General features: G+C 37.7%; 3 protein-coding genes across 5 annotated transcripts; 1 reads left to right on the forward strand and 2 right to left on the reverse strand.

The window, feature by feature from the left end:
• Positions 1-821: 821 nt before the first annotated feature.
• Positions 822-11,887, forward strand: LOC117237473. 3 transcript variants are annotated; one of them, XM_033501474.1, is made up of 4 exons: positions 2,427-2,924; positions 5,546-5,723; positions 9,357-9,590; positions 10,701-11,887. In XM_033501474.1, the coding sequence occupies exon 4, from the start codon at positions 10,701-10,703 to the stop codon at positions 11,385-11,387; it is 687 nt and encodes a 228-aa protein (XP_033357365.1). In that variant the 5' UTR covers positions 2,427-2,924; positions 5,546-5,723; positions 9,357-9,590; the 3' UTR covers positions 11,388-11,887. The 3 variants fall into 3 exon arrangements, 2 of the variants coding, with proteins under 2 accessions (XP_033357365.1, XP_033357355.1); XM_033501464.1 differs by having other exon boundaries at positions 9,399-9,590; XR_004494010.1 differs by lacking the exons at positions 9,357-9,590; positions 10,701-11,887 and having other exon boundaries at positions 822-2,924; positions 5,546-6,520.
• A 1-nt stretch (position 11,888) lies between these two features.
• LOC117237468 lies at positions 11,889-14,115 on the reverse strand. Its single transcript, XM_033501449.1, has 2 exons — positions 12,891-14,115; positions 11,889-12,314 (listed from the first exon to the last, which is right to left on the reverse strand). The coding sequence occupies exons 1-2, from the start codon at positions 13,971-13,973 to the stop codon at positions 11,985-11,987; spliced, it is 1,413 nt and encodes a 470-aa protein (XP_033357340.1). The 5' UTR covers positions 13,974-14,115; the 3' UTR covers positions 11,889-11,984.
• Positions 14,116-14,520: 405 nt separating this feature from the next.
• LOC117237279 lies at positions 14,521-16,115 on the reverse strand. Its single transcript, XM_033501063.1, has 4 exons — positions 15,866-16,115; positions 15,147-15,311; positions 14,930-15,058; positions 14,521-14,804 (listed from the first exon to the last, which is right to left on the reverse strand). Exons 1-4 carry the CDS (start codon positions 15,869-15,871, stop codon positions 14,598-14,600), a joined length of 507 nt encoding a protein of 168 aa, XP_033356954.1. The 5' UTR covers positions 15,872-16,115; the 3' UTR covers positions 14,521-14,597.
• Positions 16,116-17,213: the final 1,098 nt, after the last annotated feature.

A 17,213-nucleotide genomic window follows, 5' to 3' on the forward strand; every position in this document is an offset into this window, starting at 1 on the left:
TTGAAATTACAATCAATTCTCGCGTTGAGAATTTTCAGTAATTTTTCTGGTGTGGCGCAGTGACATGGCTGTTTTCATACATATGCAAACGATTTTCTTTATCATCTTCTTTTTCATCTAACATTTTCTTTTGCATTTCGTATGTTTTTCTTTTGTAAGTAAGTAAAAGATTTACATAGTATTCAATACGAAATCATTCGTGCCCGCTTATTCCAGAGATTATTACGTCACGAATTATATCATACTTATTACGTGCTCATTACCTAGAATGATCTTATGTTCATAGAAATTAGAAAAACATTGTCCTTAGTAATATAAAATGTATTTTAGTGATATTTACTCGCGTGTTAAGATCAGTTGCGTTTTTACATCTGCTCAAATACCGAAAACGATGAAGACTTGAAAACCTTGTACATTCCTAGACTCGATTGACCTTTTTGGATCTCACGATAATGCCACTCAAAGAATTCTCCAATTCTCGACAAGATATTCTAATCAGTCAAATGAAACGACGCTTGGTTACATGAATGTACATTAATGGAAATTTGAAGTTCTTGGAGTTTGCTTAAACAAGCCGTCTTCATTCTTTTCTTACTATTAAACTGTATTATGTGATATGTATTGTTACTTTTTCTTATTTAAAATATTACGTTTCAAATAATGCCTTTTATTAGGTTTACAATTGTTATATTTCTATTAACAATCCAAACATGATTTACGACGAGCAACATCATGTTTTAATCAATATTTTTTATTAAATTTACAATTGTTATATTTATATTAACAATCAAAGCATGGTTTACAAACAAGCAAAATCACGTTTTAACCAATACTTTTTATTCAATTTATAATTGTTATATTTTTGTTAACAATGATAATATGATTTAGGACAAGTAAACGCATAGGTTGAGTACCAGCAGCGCACCAATCAGAGAACGAGAAGCGCAGCGTGGCTCGTGATTGGTGCGCTGCTGGCCACGTTTGACTGGTATAAAGGCGCTGCTGTTCCGACGCTCGACATCATTTTCTACCCAAGTGTGGAAGAGAACTCTTCGCTGTTTTCGTTTTATCGTGTAAACAATCGAGAGAAAAGATGTCTGGACGTGGAAAAGGTGGTAAAATCAAGGGAAAGGCGAAGTCTCGTTCGAATAGAGCAGGCTTGCAGTTCCCCGTTGGTCGTATTCATAGACTGCTTCGCAAAGGAAATTACGCAGAACGCGTTGGTGCTGGTGCACCTGTTTACTTGGCGGCCGTCATGGAATATTTGGCTGCTGAAGTTTTGGAATTGGCTGGTAACGCAGCCAGAGACAACAAGAAGACAAGGATTATTCCAAGACATTTACAACTTGCCATCAGGAATGACGAAGAATTGAACAAACTCTTGTCTGGAGTCACTATCGCCCAAGGTGGTGTTTTGCCAAATATCCAAGCGGTACTGTTACCTAAGAAAACTGAAAAAAAGGCATAAGCTGCTTTTTCTCCACTACTAAAAACTTACAAATCGGTCCTTTTCAGGACCAACAATCGTTCTTACAAGGAACAGTCTCGAACTAAACTATTCAGATTAATCATTTTAAAATCGTAGATTCTGTTCGAGTAAACTATCATCATATCGCTCAATTTACGTAATATTTGAGCAATATGGTTGATATGCTGACATGGAGTGCAATAGAGTATAGAAGAGGTTAGGTATATAATATCGAATACTATAAAGAATTATTAGTTTCAATAATCAGAAATTAATTTAAGAACATTTCATGATTTTACGACATATACGGGTCCTGAACACATACATTACCTCTCCCATCCTACCGTTTCTTTACAAATGTCTACAATAGCATGACAAATCGATAGTACTTCGATAAAATAGCGTCTACTCAAAGGATAAGCAAAACCGCGGATTAAAGCTTCGATTCAATCTTACTATACGGCGCTAGTGTATCGCGAGAGCTTACGGCGAGCTAAACAGATCTTAAGAAAATAATCTCTGAAAGACCTCCTTTGTGTAAGATCATTGAACTTTATTCGGCGAATAATACGCAGTTAAAGTATACATGTTCACTTATCGAATAAAATGTAATACTAACAAAATTTCGAATATCGCATTCTATGTGCATTATTTTTCGTGCAATCTACTGTAAAGCCTGATTGTGGTTAGTTACGATTCTTCGATCTAAACGATTTGACTAATGAGAAGAAGAAAGGAAACTTGAAAATATAGTAGAAATCAAGTAAATAACAAAGTTTGACTTGAATACTTCTTTCACCTTTTTACTCTTCTTCATCGCTGAAAAATAAATTAATATTTAATAATTGAATAGAACTAACTTTCAAAGATATTGATAAAAGATCAAAGATTAGAATTAAAAATAAGCAAGTCCCTTTGCGAGAACATATACAAACGATAGAAAGGAACGAAATTTGAAGGTTGTTCAATCCCTCCACTGACCCGACGCAATATTTCCATTCTGCTCGAGTAAATCTCTCTCTGGTGTAGTGTCCGTGAGACAAAAAAGACGAGGTCGACGGTTGGAAGTTGTCAATGCCATCGAGAATGGTGGACGATCGGCGCGTGAACGTTCGAAGGCGGAGGGGCCTCGGCAAACCGCGTCTATCTCATGCAGACGAAGCGTTACCAGGTGACTCAACTATACTCGTGTACGTCGGTTTCAAAGCGCCGAAAGAAAGGGAAAGTACCCGGGACATCGAAGCATGGGAGCCTAGCGTGCTCTCAGTCCGCGGAAAGCGACTGAACGCATACGAGAAACGATTCTTCGCATCAATTCTGTCGCGCATTCGTGGAGATCGCGATCGACGCGATTCGTGGTGACACGTTGTGGACCGTTGGAATATCGTTGATTGGATCCTCGTGTGGCGGTCGGTGGCGATTTTCTGTGACGCGGATCGTACTGGATCGAGGAATGGTAAGGAACGATCGATGTGCATGAATCTTTGTTGATGTTCTTTTTAGCGTGGTAGACATCTTGCTCTTTGGAATTCTTGTATATTTAGGACGTATTTACACACGTATTTACGATCGTTTAACAGTTTGCGATTGTTAGCATTTGACAGTGAAAGATCAAATATTCCGAAGGATTAAAGTTGTGCTCTGTGCTGAATTCTTGTTGGAATTTGGCGCGGAGTTTAAATTCTTTTTTGATATACGATAGTCAGACTGTGGAAACGTTTTATAAAGGTTATTCAGAGAGAAAAATTCGATGGGGGGGCCATTTTTATTTGTTTACGAGGTTCCTCGAGGAACGTTCAACGCACGAGGTAAATGCATTTCGTTCGATATACATGTGCTCCGTGGACTTTTTACGAGGCAAGGACACCACGATATCGGAGAAGAGATCGAAAATCTGAAAGTCGTTCGTGCACCGTATCCATACTGTTGCTGTAATCAATATAAACCAATAACCAACCCGAATTAACCAACGATCGAATCTCTTGTTTCCTAATAGTGCAGAATTTGAACACGTTAAAATAGCATGTAAACATTCAAATTGTATCTTACCGACCTAGCGAATAAGTATCGATTGCAACATTATGTTGCGCAAATTGTGAAAGACCTTGAACATAGATTGGTTTTCGATCTTTGATTTGAAACCTATTTCGTTCGATAAGTTTTTGACTAATCAGTTATGTACATAATAAGTTAACTATTTAAATTGAAATTAATTACATAAATTATCTAACAGTACGTCGCATAATTTATATACCGATTCGATAAATCATTTCATAATTATTCGAGACACAGAAAATCATAAAAATATCGTAGAAATATTTCTGATAAACAGAAAACGAAGTCAGAGTTGTTTCGGTATTAAATTAGAATATCTCAACGAGGTTAATCGTATCTTCGTTAATGGCGGTACAGTCCGTAACCACGTACCTCACGATCTACACCGGATAATAGTATTATGTTAGTATTACGCAATAGCGAAAATTTCACTTTCCGCGGTACGGTCGCGCGCACAAGCGCCCCAAGATAGCGAACCCGCTTGCACGTCGTGTATGCGTTACCTTTGGATACCGGCATAGATTTTTATCGTTCGTTCGTGCTCTCGTCTCCTGTCTCTTTTCGAAGCTTTTTTACACCGTCTGACTCGATCGCCGTGGCTTGCCCAACCGGTCTCTCTATCAAAACGCGCGTGTACTTAACCATACAAGGACGAGCGTGTCGACGCGCGCATGTTCCATAGACTATGAATGATGATTTTCGAGTTGAATATACTTCTCGATATTTGAAACAATGCGATTTAGTAATTTTATTATATATTGTTATTAAATCAATTTTCGATTTCTTCTATTTGCATGGGTGAAACAAGAAACGAATAATAATAGGCTGTAATGGAAAAATTATCCAATTTAGAAAGAAAATGATATTATTTCGAAGAGTATCTGACATAAAAGAAATTTAATAGATATTTATTACAATAAATTTATAAAAATGTTTAAAGCTCGAGATGGCTTTTCCAGAGTCTCCAGAGTCGATGATTATTCAGAAAATTTTTTAATAAATAAACTTTCCATCTTCAACGAAAATAATTGGATATATCGTAAGTAATGTTCCGCTCTAAAGTCTTCGCTTTCTATGTTTCATTAACACTATGCATGAAATTCGAGGTATCACAATGAAAGAATTACACAACAGTTACGAACTTCGGTTGCGTAATCGACGACCATCTATAAACTAGCTCGATCGCGCGGAAAGGCTTAAATGCAACTACGAACACCATTCTTCCATTTCTCAAACACCGCGGTTCGATAACCGCGCAGAAAAATAACCGATACGATTGGTTCGTAACATTTTATTGTCAACGGTTTACTGCGCAATCTAGCGTCCATTGTTCCGTATATCGTACGGAAGACTGGCTCGCCTCTTCGGTAAAACTCGTCGTCGTCGTCATGATGCAACGGATAAAGAAGTGTATCCTTGAAATAGGCGCTTAAACGATAGTATGCTAGGAAGAAAAATTAGAATATCATCCTAATCGTTAGAACGTATAGTATATAGTATATAGACCGTCTTTCGCGTTACAATTACAAAACTCGAATTAGTTATTTATTAATTATTATTATTATTATTATTATTAATTATTAGTTATTTATTAATTAATTATGCACTATATATTTATATATCAGTTAGTTTCATAATTTTACGGTATTATTTTAACGAAATTTTCAGATTCCTTTGAAATTTTATCAATAAAATCGTGATAATCATGTGTGATAATAGTGGCAGTAAGATTTTCGAAAATTTCCTACCTTTTATTTTCTACTACTTCCTATTAAGTTTTCAAAAACCTTGAAATTCGCTGCAGGTTTCGTTTATGATTAACCTAAATCCGTGTATTTCAAAGTGTTTGTTTCATAGCATATGCATAACGCGGAAGGAACACTATCTAACGTTTACGTTTTATATGCTGTTTATTCTTACGCAATCGAAAAGAAAATATCGGAGTACATGTGAGAATATAAGCTACGTAATGTTATAAGAACCTGCGATTGAATTCATGACTAACGATTTTCTTTTTTTTAGGAGTTCTTCGATTAATCGATCATACATGGAGGAATATCGACCGGTTATGATTCCAAATACGTATTGTCTTCGTGGAATGGAATTACCTCAACGAACCACAGATGCTTCAGAATTTCTGCGTGCCTGACATCGCCAATTCGGACTCACGATGTTGGAACCAGTTCTTGGAATATCGACGGTATGGTGGTTGGTGGTGTACGCCAGTATTCTGCTGCTGCTGTCGCCCTTGGTGCTGATCTTCATCGTATTGCTACCGAACTTCCCGATATTGTTGGTCAGAAGAATGTGTTACATTCCGATCGAGTCTATTTGACAAATTGAATCGTCGATTCTTAGAGATCGTACCTCTTTAAACCCCTCTGAGTTTCAATGTTAAAATTTCCTAACGGTTTAACGGTTCGGTAAGTCGACGATTGAATTGCAGAAGACTGTTGAAAAATGCATTATTGTGCTCGAAAATTCAAAGCATGGCAAGAGTTACGATAGTCTTTGATAATTCTATGAAAGTACAGAGTTAGCTTTATGATTGTAATTTCGAGCATACAACGAGAGATTGTAGATTGAAAAAAGAAAAGAATTTATAGTCCCCTAATAGATATCTGCACAAAGATATGATACTTGGGACAATGACCATGGAATAAATGGTCGCGGTTGAGAACAAACGTATCTATTTTCCGTTGTTCCATTGTTCGATCAAATCAAAAGTAGTCGTAAAGTTAATACTCTATTATGTATCTTAATTTAAAGCGCTCTAATTAGCTATCTACTTCTTTATTTAGGTATACAGATTATTAGGACCATTATTCGTACCGTATAATTTATCATTCCCTTTTTATACGACGATTAAGATGCACCTTGGAATTGTCAAGTATACGCACGATTGATTAGGAATGAATTATAAAGCACTGTCTATCGAAACACCGTTATTTCTGTTTATTTGAATCAACATTTAAACACGATACGATTGTCCGCTCAGTTCTTCTCCTGTCATGATTCTTTCGCTGCCGTTGCCAAGATTTCGCCATAGCTGTCGCGTGTAGAACGAGTATACCCGACATGTAAAGCCGATATAACGGGAACGACGTTTCGCAAAGTGCGAGCAACACGAAAATTTCGAGAGATCCACCAGTTTTCGAATCCGGTAACAGTAGCGTCGTTGATTCTTACGTCACTGAGCTGGTTTATACGTTCGTCTCGTGTGCACAGCCAGCGTTTTTATACATAAACATCTGGCCTACGTGAGAATCGAGCAGCTCCAGAGGCACGTGCTGACCATTCTTAGTTGAAATTATCATTTTGAAACGTTCGAGAAAGCTGAACTAATAATTTTATTATCTTTTTACCACATCTTTGTCTTTCTCTATTCGACTTAAGACATTCACTGCTTATTTCGTAGCTGTATATCTGTAATTAAAAGGTAAAGGGCATAAAATTCTTAGGTAAACGCGAAAGGAAAGGTTGTTCGGACAGTTTATAGCGTTTTTCACAACCAATGTGTCGTGTGACAGATTCTAATAGAATTGGAAAAAGATCATTTTATCATGAATTTTATTAAATAATAAATTTCGCTACGAACTTTCTCAATAACTTAAGGGTTTCGATACATTTTGAAAAACGAGAACACGTTACATAGATAGGATAATCGAACCAATGCCTTTATCTAGATTTTCTCGAGCGTTGATATTTTTCCCTGAATGTCCTTTAATTTTCCTTTCATTAATGAGATTATTATGTAAACGGGAGTGTGTATGTGTGTCATTGAACGTTCACCATTTATCTTGTTAGTCATTCGGTTTCTTTCTTTCTTTTTTCATGAACTTTGAGAACGAATTATTTTTTTATTCGTCATAAATGGCATTTGCGATCGATTGGAGATTGAATGATTAGCGCGTGTCAGTTCGTTGCTGATTTCGTGATACGCGAGCGTGTACGGTCACTGTCACGAATCGATATGTGTATCTCATTAAATCGGGCAATCCACGTGTCTAACAACGATCGAGGTCCTTATGTTTATTTCTTTTTTCTTATTTCTTGAAACATTTTAGTTCGTTCGCAACGTACGGGTTGTACCGTAACGAATGGCCTACTAAATGTGAAATATTATTTTTAAATATCTATAGTATTTATTGAAAGGAAACATTCGAACCGTAGCCACGTGGAAGAAAAAAAACTCATAGCTACAATTAAGTACCCTCACGTACGTCATTAATCAAGCAGTTACGAAAAGATCGACCGTACCCTTTACATGAGACGTGTTTGGGCCATTATCCCTCTAGTAATTACTTCTTCGCCGGTTGTCTTTATCAGAAACTGTAAATCGTTTGCCTTGTCCAAAGTCAATATTTCATTGCTGGCATTTTCATCATCAGTAACCATCGTCGTTCGTTAATACGATTTATTTTTCTATAAAATACAAATTTTACTTCTCGCAGGATGGAACATAATAATACTAGTATTACTCTTATCTATTTACTTCTGAAGAATGTTTCAAGTGCAATATTCTTCCAATTTTTCGAACTCGAAAATTACAAAATTTCCAAATATTCGAAATTTCAAACTTCCAAATTTTCAAGCTTCCAAATTTTCAAACTTTCAAATTTTCAAGCTTCCAAACCTCTGAAGAATGTTTCAAGTGCAATATTCTTCCAATTTTTCGAATTTGAAAATTACAAAATCTCCAAATATTCGAACTTTCAAACTTTCAAATTTTCAAGCTTTCAAATTTTCAAGCTTCCAAATTTTCAAGCTTCCAAACCTCTGAAGAATGTTTCAAGTGCAATATTCTTCCAATTTTTCGAATTCGAAAATTACAAAATCTCCAAATATTCGAAATTTCAAACATCCAAATTTTCAAGCTTCCAAATTTTCAAGCTTCCAAACCTCTGAAGAATGTTTCAAGTGCAATATTCTTCCAATTCTTCGAATTCGAAAATTACAAAATCTCCAAATATTCGAACTTTCAAACTTCCAAATTTTCAAGCTTCCAAATTTTCAAACTTTCAAATTTTCAAGCTTCCAAATTTTCAAGCTTCCAAATTTTCAAGCTTCCAAACCTCTGAAGAATGTTTCAAGTGCAATATTCTTCCAATTCTTCGAATTCGAAAATTACAAAATCTCCAAATATTCGAACTTTCAAACTTCCAAATTTTCAAGCTTCCAAATTTTCAAACTTTCAAATTTTCAAGCTTCCAAATTTTCAAGCTTCCAAATTTTCAAGCTTCCAAACCTCTGAAGAATGTTTCAAGTGCAATATTCTTCCAATTCTTCGAATTCGAAAATTACAAAATCTCCAAATATTCGAACTTTCAAACTTCCAAATTTTCAAGCTTCCAAATTTTCAAACTTTCAAATTTTCAAGCTTCCAAATTTTCAAGCTTCCAAATTTTCAAGCTTCCAAACCTCTGAAGAATGTTTCAAGTGCAATATTCTTCCAATTCTTCGAATTCGAAAATTACAAAATCTCCAAATATTCGAACTTTCAAACTTCCAAATTTAAATGTTCAAATTCAAAAACTTTGAAACATTTAGATATTCAAATTCTCGAACTTTCAAATATTCGAGTATTTAAATTTTCACATATTCAAACATTCCAATTTTTAAATATTCAAACATACAAATTTACAAATTTTCTAATTCTCAAACTTTCAAATATTTAAATATTGAAATGTTTTATCTCTCGAACATATATATTCCCCGTTTCGAACATCTTTAAACGCTTCGTGTTCGATGCACGTCCACGTTCACAGTTCGTCCATCAATCGTGCACCATGCATCGCGGTCCTGTGCATGGTAAATGCTTGTCCTTCTGCAGTTCGCTGGTTGATGTAGACGGGCCTGATGTTGAACATTACAGTACCGATCGCGGAGTACTTTCGCTAAGTGGTATGTAGTGGGGGAGGTAGGACTTGAACCCTGATTGTGAGACCCCATGGGCCATATATACTACGGTTCCATGCAGTTCTCTTGCTACTTAGTGTCAGCTTCTCGACGATCCTTGCTGCTCTGTAGGGAAGGTATACCAAGAGGGAGACGGATCGAGTAAAAGGTAAGCGTCGTTCATTTTATTATCGACAACTGATCTTTGGTTACGCTCGAATTTATATGACAAAAATTTCACCATTCTTCCTCTTTATGACTCTTCAAAGTCACGTTTTATGACGAAGAATGAAAGAACGCGCCGGGGAAGGAAGAAATTCGCAGAAATTCGCGTATGTTAATGAGATGAATCATTGTAGCGAAGCGCGTGTCTACAATGTGGCATCGACGTTCTATGCATTTTCCTTCTGTCAATAATTCCGATAGAATTTACAAAGACATTTTTCATGCAATTACCGCAATTGTAAAAGTTACTAAATTAATGGATGATTTAATTTTAATTTCTCGTAGTCAACCGCTTTCCTTGTTGAAATCTATTTTTCTCTCGATTATCTGAACTTCACGGAACGCAAGAATTTTGCTAGGTGCGACAACTCGACTGTTAGCACACACCTACAAAGAAAACAGTCGAGATTTTATTCCGTGCACGTGTAGCTCGCCTCTTTTGTATGCGATCGTTCGAGCAAGCACACGCGAGATTCTTATCCATGGATGTCTGTTATTTCTCGAGAAACAATGGACAGCTGGTTGACACGCGGTTAAATCGTCAGTCTTGCTTTCTAGAAATTTGGATAAATTTCAAAAAGTTCGTGTATCTTTTCACTTACAAAACTAGTTCTTCGTAACTACGATCTATAAATTACAATCTTTTTTTTTTATATATTATATCCTTTTATACTCGTAAAACTATTAGACTGTATGTGTATATAAACAGGATAGATTCGAATAGCGTGGTATTATATCGCGAGGGAATTAACACAACACCTCATAACATTCTGACATTCTCGCATAGCTTTGTTCTTGCATCAACGCAACGCGGTTGATAATTGCAACTATCACGTACGTCACTTTGGGGTCGTTTTACTGTACGTATACACGCGTGCTTGCACTAGATTTATCGACGTTGTGCTCGAACAGGGACTTTGAACTATATCATTCTCTCCGTGACACGATAGCTTACGGGACTTGGTATTTCTTTCGATTATACCGTCACTTTTGACACGTTGTATCGCGCTAAACGTTAATTCCCATTCTTTTAATTCTATTTAATAATTTTCAGATGAATTTGTTGGTCGTCTTCGCGTTGGTAACAGTGGCATCAGGAAATCCGGGACTCCTTCGGGTTCCTAAAGTGTATAACGCCGTGATTACGAGTAATCAAAACTTGTCCCCGTCCAGAGCGTATCCAGTGATTCAACCGATAATCCATCGAACAGCGGTTGGATACGTGCCACCGGTTTATTACACGCAAGTAGCGCCTCATCTTGCTGGACCAGAAGTCGTTCATCTTCCTCAAAATCCTCTAAAATCGTACAATCAGCCTGACGTGCAAGCCGAACCCACCGCTACCGTCGAACAATCCAAACCAACCGACGCGAAGGATAAAATAGAAGCAACGAATCCAAGTGCAGAAGAGAATAAAGGTTTAAAGTCAGAACCTAAGAGCAAGAACGGGGAACAAGAACCTCTAAGCTTCTATCCCAATTATCAATCGTTATACTACGATCCCTATTTTTACACGTACAGTGGATTCAATCCTCACCTGGTCCCAGGGACCTACTACGTCGACTATCAACCCTATGGCACTTTAGAACCTATTCCAGCAACCACACCGAAGAACGGGTTCTCCGAACATCTGCTTCCAGCTTACCACGAGGAGAAGAAGCTCGCTGCAAAGGAACAGAAAGAGAAAATACCAGATGTACCACCGCCACCCCTTCCGACAGCTGTGCCCAAAAGTTCCTGAAGTGGAACCCATCCGACAAGATTCTTCCAGTTACGTTTATTCGCCGTCATGGTCAGACTGATTATTTCATAGTGTTTGGAGGAAACGATGTATTTTACGGACGATGAATGACGTTGAACCCTTTGCAACCGAATTTTGTTTACTCGCGAGAAAAGCTTTCTTTATTATTTATTGACCGTAGAAACACATTTTTTTCTCGGTGGTTTTGTAAAAAGAACGTATACGCCAAAACAGAGTAGTTTTACTGAGAACAAATACATTCGTCGTTTGGTCAATTGAACCGTTCGGAAGCCACAACTGAACAACTTTATCAATTGCAAAGTACAGATGTTATAAATTCTGTTTTTTCAATTTATCTTGGAATTTATTATTCTCTGTGCCCTCTTCTTGCAATGAATGAACTTACGAAAGGAAGCCATTTGGTTCTTGAGAATCGAATATTAATGGAATAAAATGAAGATATTAATAGAGAATGCGGTTGATTAGTTTGACTTTTGACAGGCTTAATTAATGGAATATTAATGCAATATCAGGAGCGAAAGGGTTAAGAAGGAACAGTGAATTTGATGTACGAGGGTCATTTGTTTTAATATAAAATTACGGTACGAAGCTGCAACTGTTTCCTATTTTGTTGACGGCCCACATCCTCACGGAATATGATAATTGCTCGAGATGGAAGTCGCTGAACTTGAGCTTCGCGTTGATAATGCTGCCGTCCTTTCTACGATTCACTTCCAGTTTCACCGTGACGTTCTTGTTACGATTCAATGATTCCACTCTGATGCATGTAACGCAAAGATGTCCATCCACCGACGTAGTTATATCCGCGACAGCTTGTAACGCTTGGCGTACGCTGATGATTATGTTATGCTGATATACTAAACTACCAGTACAATTACCCCATTTCGCGCCGCTTTTGTCATCGTCCTGAACACATTTTTTAATTGTACGATTAGGAATTTCTAGAAATACGGTAAAACTCCGTTTACCTGAATCCCATTTATCGGAACAAAATGTTAATCAATGTTTAAGTGAGACTGTCAATTTTTTGAACACGATAATTTCATTATCTAGCAAAATCTCACCTGTTCAGGTGTCGTTTCGTATTCGGTAAAAGCAAATCCAAATTTCCGTGATTATATTCCGTGATCATAGAAATTTGTAATTAAGAAACGATCTAGTTGACAGATTAACTAAAGTTTCTGGCCACCGAATTCGCTTGTGTGAACCTCAACACTGTTTCATAGAGAACGAAAAGTAATAGGCAAGGAAAATTGGTAAGAAAAAATGTTTGAATCCCTATCGTACCAATTGTTTGTTCCTCCATTGTGAGTTCAGATAAATCGAGCTCTACCATACGATAGACATTTACTCGTCATTTTTTATTCCCTTTTTTTTTAATAGTTTATTTGCATAGGATATTAAGCACGTTAAGTTTAGTCTGTTAAATCTTTGTAGCATAATATATACAATTTTGATAAATACATGCATTGCATAACTTACTGGTTTCGAGTCACTAGACTTCTGATAGTCATTGTTATCTTCCAGATAGTCAGAGTCTTCGTCGTAGTCCTCTTCGGCATCCCGTTCTAGCGAATTTTCCGTAGTTTGAAATTGATCTGATCGGTTAATACGATAGGCTGTTGTCGTTGTTTCTACGATTTGTTCTCGAATCGGTGTCGTAGAAGAAGTGGAGGTACTGGTCTGGAGACTGTTATTCGCCTTATCGACTGCGTGTTCGCTTTTATTGATATTATTTATCGGGATGTTCACGGATGAAGGCAAAAATACGTTGTTTTTCTTCTCCAAATCGTATTTATACGTATACTTCGGAGTCGTGGACGTTCTCTTCGCGTACCTGTCCGCTATTTCTCTTTGACGAGCGTGAAATCTGTCCATAACCGCTTTCCTTTGCGCGTAATATTCCGATTTATCATTCTTCGAATCCTTAGTCAGCGCGTAACGTTTCGATCTATTTGTTTCATTATTCGGGAAATAATTCACGTAACGTCGACTGATTTTCTTTGTCTTGTCCACGGGTTTATCGTCGTTCGAATCGCTCGAGCGTTCTTTGTTCTTCCAATTCTTGTAACCAGCCTGAACGTGAGCCAGTTTCAACTTTTTATGGCCTTTCTTCGCGCCTTTGAACTCATTCAACGCAGTCGCGTTTCTTTTTACTCTGTCCTTGTGCGTTTCGTCACTTTTATCTCCGATTAAATGATGTTCCCCATTCTCGATGGACTGTTCCTTGGCAAATGGCTCCACTCGCAGCCGAGTGATCTTGTATTTCTTGAAAATCGGTTTAATCTTCGTTTCGAGGTCTTCACCAGCGTCCTTTCTACTAATAAGCATGAATCTCCACAGCTTTAATTTCTTTTCTTTTCCCTTAACGTCGTACGTTTTTAAACCCTGATAGTCTCCTTCCGTAATTTTCGTCTCTTTGAACGTAGACGACTCGATAATCACAAAAAGCGTCAACGTCAGAGCACCGGCCAACCAAACAGTTTTCGGAGTCATATTCGCGATCGATGCGAACGATCCTAGCACCAACGAGGCAAATGAAGGAATCCGAAGAGCGTTTCGCATCTTTGACCTCAGTTTATCTACCGTTCGTGGGGTGAGAGACCTTTCTGTTGCTGGACGCGCGATTGTTTCAATTTCTCAAAAATAATATCTAATTATAACAATATGTTTATAAAATTTATCGCAAACCGATGAAAGCAGACTAATTGATTATCTTGCGACGAGACTACCCTATGATCGTGGCGCCAGTGATGCAAAACGTTCATTAGCTTTTATCCTATCGTGTAACACAATTACAGCTCTCAACGTGAACGTATTTTGTTAAACACGGCCGGCAGATTTCAATTACTATTAAATCATCACAAAATTACTATTTCATAGAATCGAAGAATTTAAGGAGCAGCTAGCTAAGAATTCTGCTACGTTAGTAGCTTGTTGGATCAAAGTTTGATGAAAGCGAAGAATGTTATTATTAATATTTGTAGCGTTAATTTCATATTAATGTTAGCAGATGATTCGATGTAAGTAGAATTGGAAAAATGATACCAAATTTTTGATCGTTGTACGTAGCTCAGAAACTTGAATCATCAAATTTCTAAATGAACGTGTAAGTACAAGGAAGTAACGGGTAAAGGTGTAAATATTTTATTTAATTAGCATGAAGCGTGATACGCAATACACGGCAGTTTATATCGACTCGATGGTAATGCTGTCATCGTCGTTGTCTTCTCCGCTCTCGTTCGATTTCTTCATTTCTTTTCCTGGTTCAACCTTCGTGTCCAATTTTTCGATGCCATCCTCGGTGCTTTCAACCTCTGGTTTCATAGTGGTTGTCGATGGTGGGCTTGGTTTAGGCGGTTCTCCCGGTTGAATAGGTTTTAACAGCGGATACACCTATGAAAAATCAAATGGATCATACTTTTTCAATACCCGACGCACGCACGGAGCTGTTATTGTTGAAAAAATTGATTTTCTACAGAAATTGACATATCAAACGGTCAAATAATTTTAGTTTTTACCGGATTCAGTGGAAATCGGAAGTCATGTACAGGGGTGCTATAAAAAATGTTATAAGCAGGCAAATGGGAGACCGAAGGCTTTCCATAAGCGACGACAGCGGCTGGAATACCATTCGCGTCTACGGGAACCTATAGAAACAAAGCAGCGATAAAAAAGAATCTGTAGAAATAGAGAAAAAATGGTGAAATTTTACAAAAGTTTTAAGAGACACGTTACATTTTGATAGTAAAACGGAGAGTTCTGGTATTGCAGAAGTTGCGGATACACGCTGATGACTTCAGAAGGGTTTTGATGATCGTTCACGTACAAGTTTAGTCCGATTGGTCTCGACTCTATCGATACGACCAGGATTACAGCGAAGGCAAGCAACGTGGCGTAGACCTTGAAAAACGATGGTAGAAAAATTTCTGACGAATTCAAAAAGAACGATTGTTTCTTCTATTTATAGAGTGATATATCGAATCGTGTGACACGAGAAACAATGCGGTAGTTAGCTGCAGATTGATCGTACGAATCCTGTGTCGAATAAAGAAGCAGCTCGTCCGACGCTTTTGATAATACGAGCTTTGGCTCGATGCGCAGCATCGCGTGGCCCGCATATCAATGATTCTGATTCACAGGCAACGCGGAAACTGATTTTTTTCCGCAGATGTAACGGTTAGTCGCGTCTTGAGAATTATTCATAAAAACAGTGGATCTCCTCTGTCACTGGTGTTATTATCATTTCCAACCCTTTTGGTCTTAAATTTATTTGATACGAACGAAAGAATAAGAACATATCGAACGAAATATTCTATTTGTCGTCGTATCCGTTTACCGAAATACAAATTACAAGAAACTGTTCATAATGGAAACTTGGAAAAGTAAAGTAGGCGTGCCTCAAGTTGGAAAGTTGGAGAAACGATATTTAAACGAACGATCAGAAATAGACTCACCTGCATAGTGTGATCACAGCTTCGCGATAGGTTTGCGAAACTATCTGTACTAACCGGAATTTCAGCCCTACCCGCGATTTATATATTCTTCATGGAGAGCAAACTCCCCCACCCTGTCGAATATCATCCGTGATTGTTTTTTTCCTTTGCTCCTACGCATAGCTCTTCTGTCGTTTCTCCTCGGTCCTTCGTCACGATCAACGGGATACTTGCTCGTGATTCTTTTTTTCGACGACGTAAGCGCTCCATAATGATCGAAATATTTTCGACGTTGCCTGAGGATCCACGATCGGACGATTAATACGACGCTATGAACGATCTTTGTTAGTTAGCTCGCCAAATAACTCAGGGCAATGCAAGATCTGACCAAATCTTGAGAAAATCTCATTTTCCACGTAATGATCTCGCGTGTGTTTCACGAGTTTGTCATTAGGGTAGGTAGAGTTATGACAACGTCGTTTTATCGAGGTTAAGATACCAACTTATGAATAACATGCCTGAAAGCTACAAACGGAAATAGCGAATTTATTGAAACGTATCACGTTTGGTAGCAGGTTTCTATATGGTACATGCATACATCGAGCACAGGATGTATTATAACTCGAGGTTTATTTACTGTTTCGATTAGAAGGACTAAGACGAGATCGTGGAAGGATAGTCATACATGAACCGGTTAACGTTGGCAAATTGCCGTTTAGAATATGAATGAAGGGTGTGGCCTGGCGACTTTGACACCCGAATTTACATTTCTAATGTTCCCGTGTCCGTCACCGTTTCCTTTCTTCGATTTCGATCATCGCATCGAATTTCTTCCCAAGGTTATGCGCGAACTCGATACTCGCGATACATAAATTCGACCGATCACGGTATAATTAAAAATATAATTAATGAAAATCAAAGTCTCTGAGAAAGCATGTACGTAACGTGGTACGTTATTTAAAGCGAGAATGCGATAATTATACGTCGACGTGAAATTCGAGATGCACTTCATGGTATTCGTGCCGTAAAGAATTTTTGACATTTTCGTTAAAGTTTGCAAGTAACCTCGTTTCCTAATTACGCGTGACAATTTCGTTAGGAAAATCGTGGAGTGAGTTGGGATTCATCATCGCTTAATCATGGTCGTTCGACGGAACTTGCGAAATCGGAAGTGCTTAACTTCACCGTGACTCGGTCCTAGTATGGCTCCCGAAGGATGGCTCTCGAGAGTGGTTAGCCGAAAATGCAAAAGACAACTTCCGATGGTGAGGCTCAGAAGCGAGAAGTGCAGCATTGACAATCAAGGGAGTAAACACGACGAGGATAAATGTTACGCTGACGTTTCGAGGTACGTATTGTCCATCTAAAA

Source organism: Bombus vosnesenskii, unplaced genomic scaffold, assembly GCF_011952255.1.
Source record: "Bombus vosnesenskii isolate JDL3184/JDL3185 unplaced genomic scaffold, Bvos_JDL3184-5_v1.1 scf7180000013264, whole genome shotgun sequence".
NCBI classification, from domain to species: domain Eukaryota; kingdom Metazoa; phylum Arthropoda; class Insecta; order Hymenoptera; family Apidae; genus Bombus; species Bombus vosnesenskii.

What these genes read in the sequence shown, in the direction of transcription:
- LOC117237473 (XM_033501474.1), top strand. Translation starts at nt 10,701, where the DNA reads ATGAATTTGTTGGTCGTCTTCGCGTTGGTAACAGTGGCATCAGGAAAT.
- LOC117237468 (XM_033501449.1), bottom strand. Translation starts at nt 13,973, where the DNA reads ATGCGAAACGCTCTTCGGATTCCTTCATTTGCCTCGTTGGTGCTAGGA. An exon ending in AGTCTAGTGACTCGAAACCA is followed by an intron (nt 12,315 to 12,890) that starts GTAAGTTATGCA and finishes AAATGTGTTCAG; the next exon opens with GACGATGACAAAAGCGGCGC.
- LOC117237279 (XM_033501063.1), bottom strand. An exon ending in CTCCGTTTTACTATCAAAAT is followed by an intron (nt 15,059 to 15,146) that starts GTAACGTGTCTC and finishes TTGTTTCTATAG; the next exon opens with GTTCCCGTAGACGCGAATGG. An exon ending in TCCGATTTCCACTGAATCCG is followed by an intron (nt 14,805 to 14,929) that starts GTAAAAACTAAA and finishes GATTTTTCATAG; the next exon opens with GTGTATCCGCTGTTAAAACC.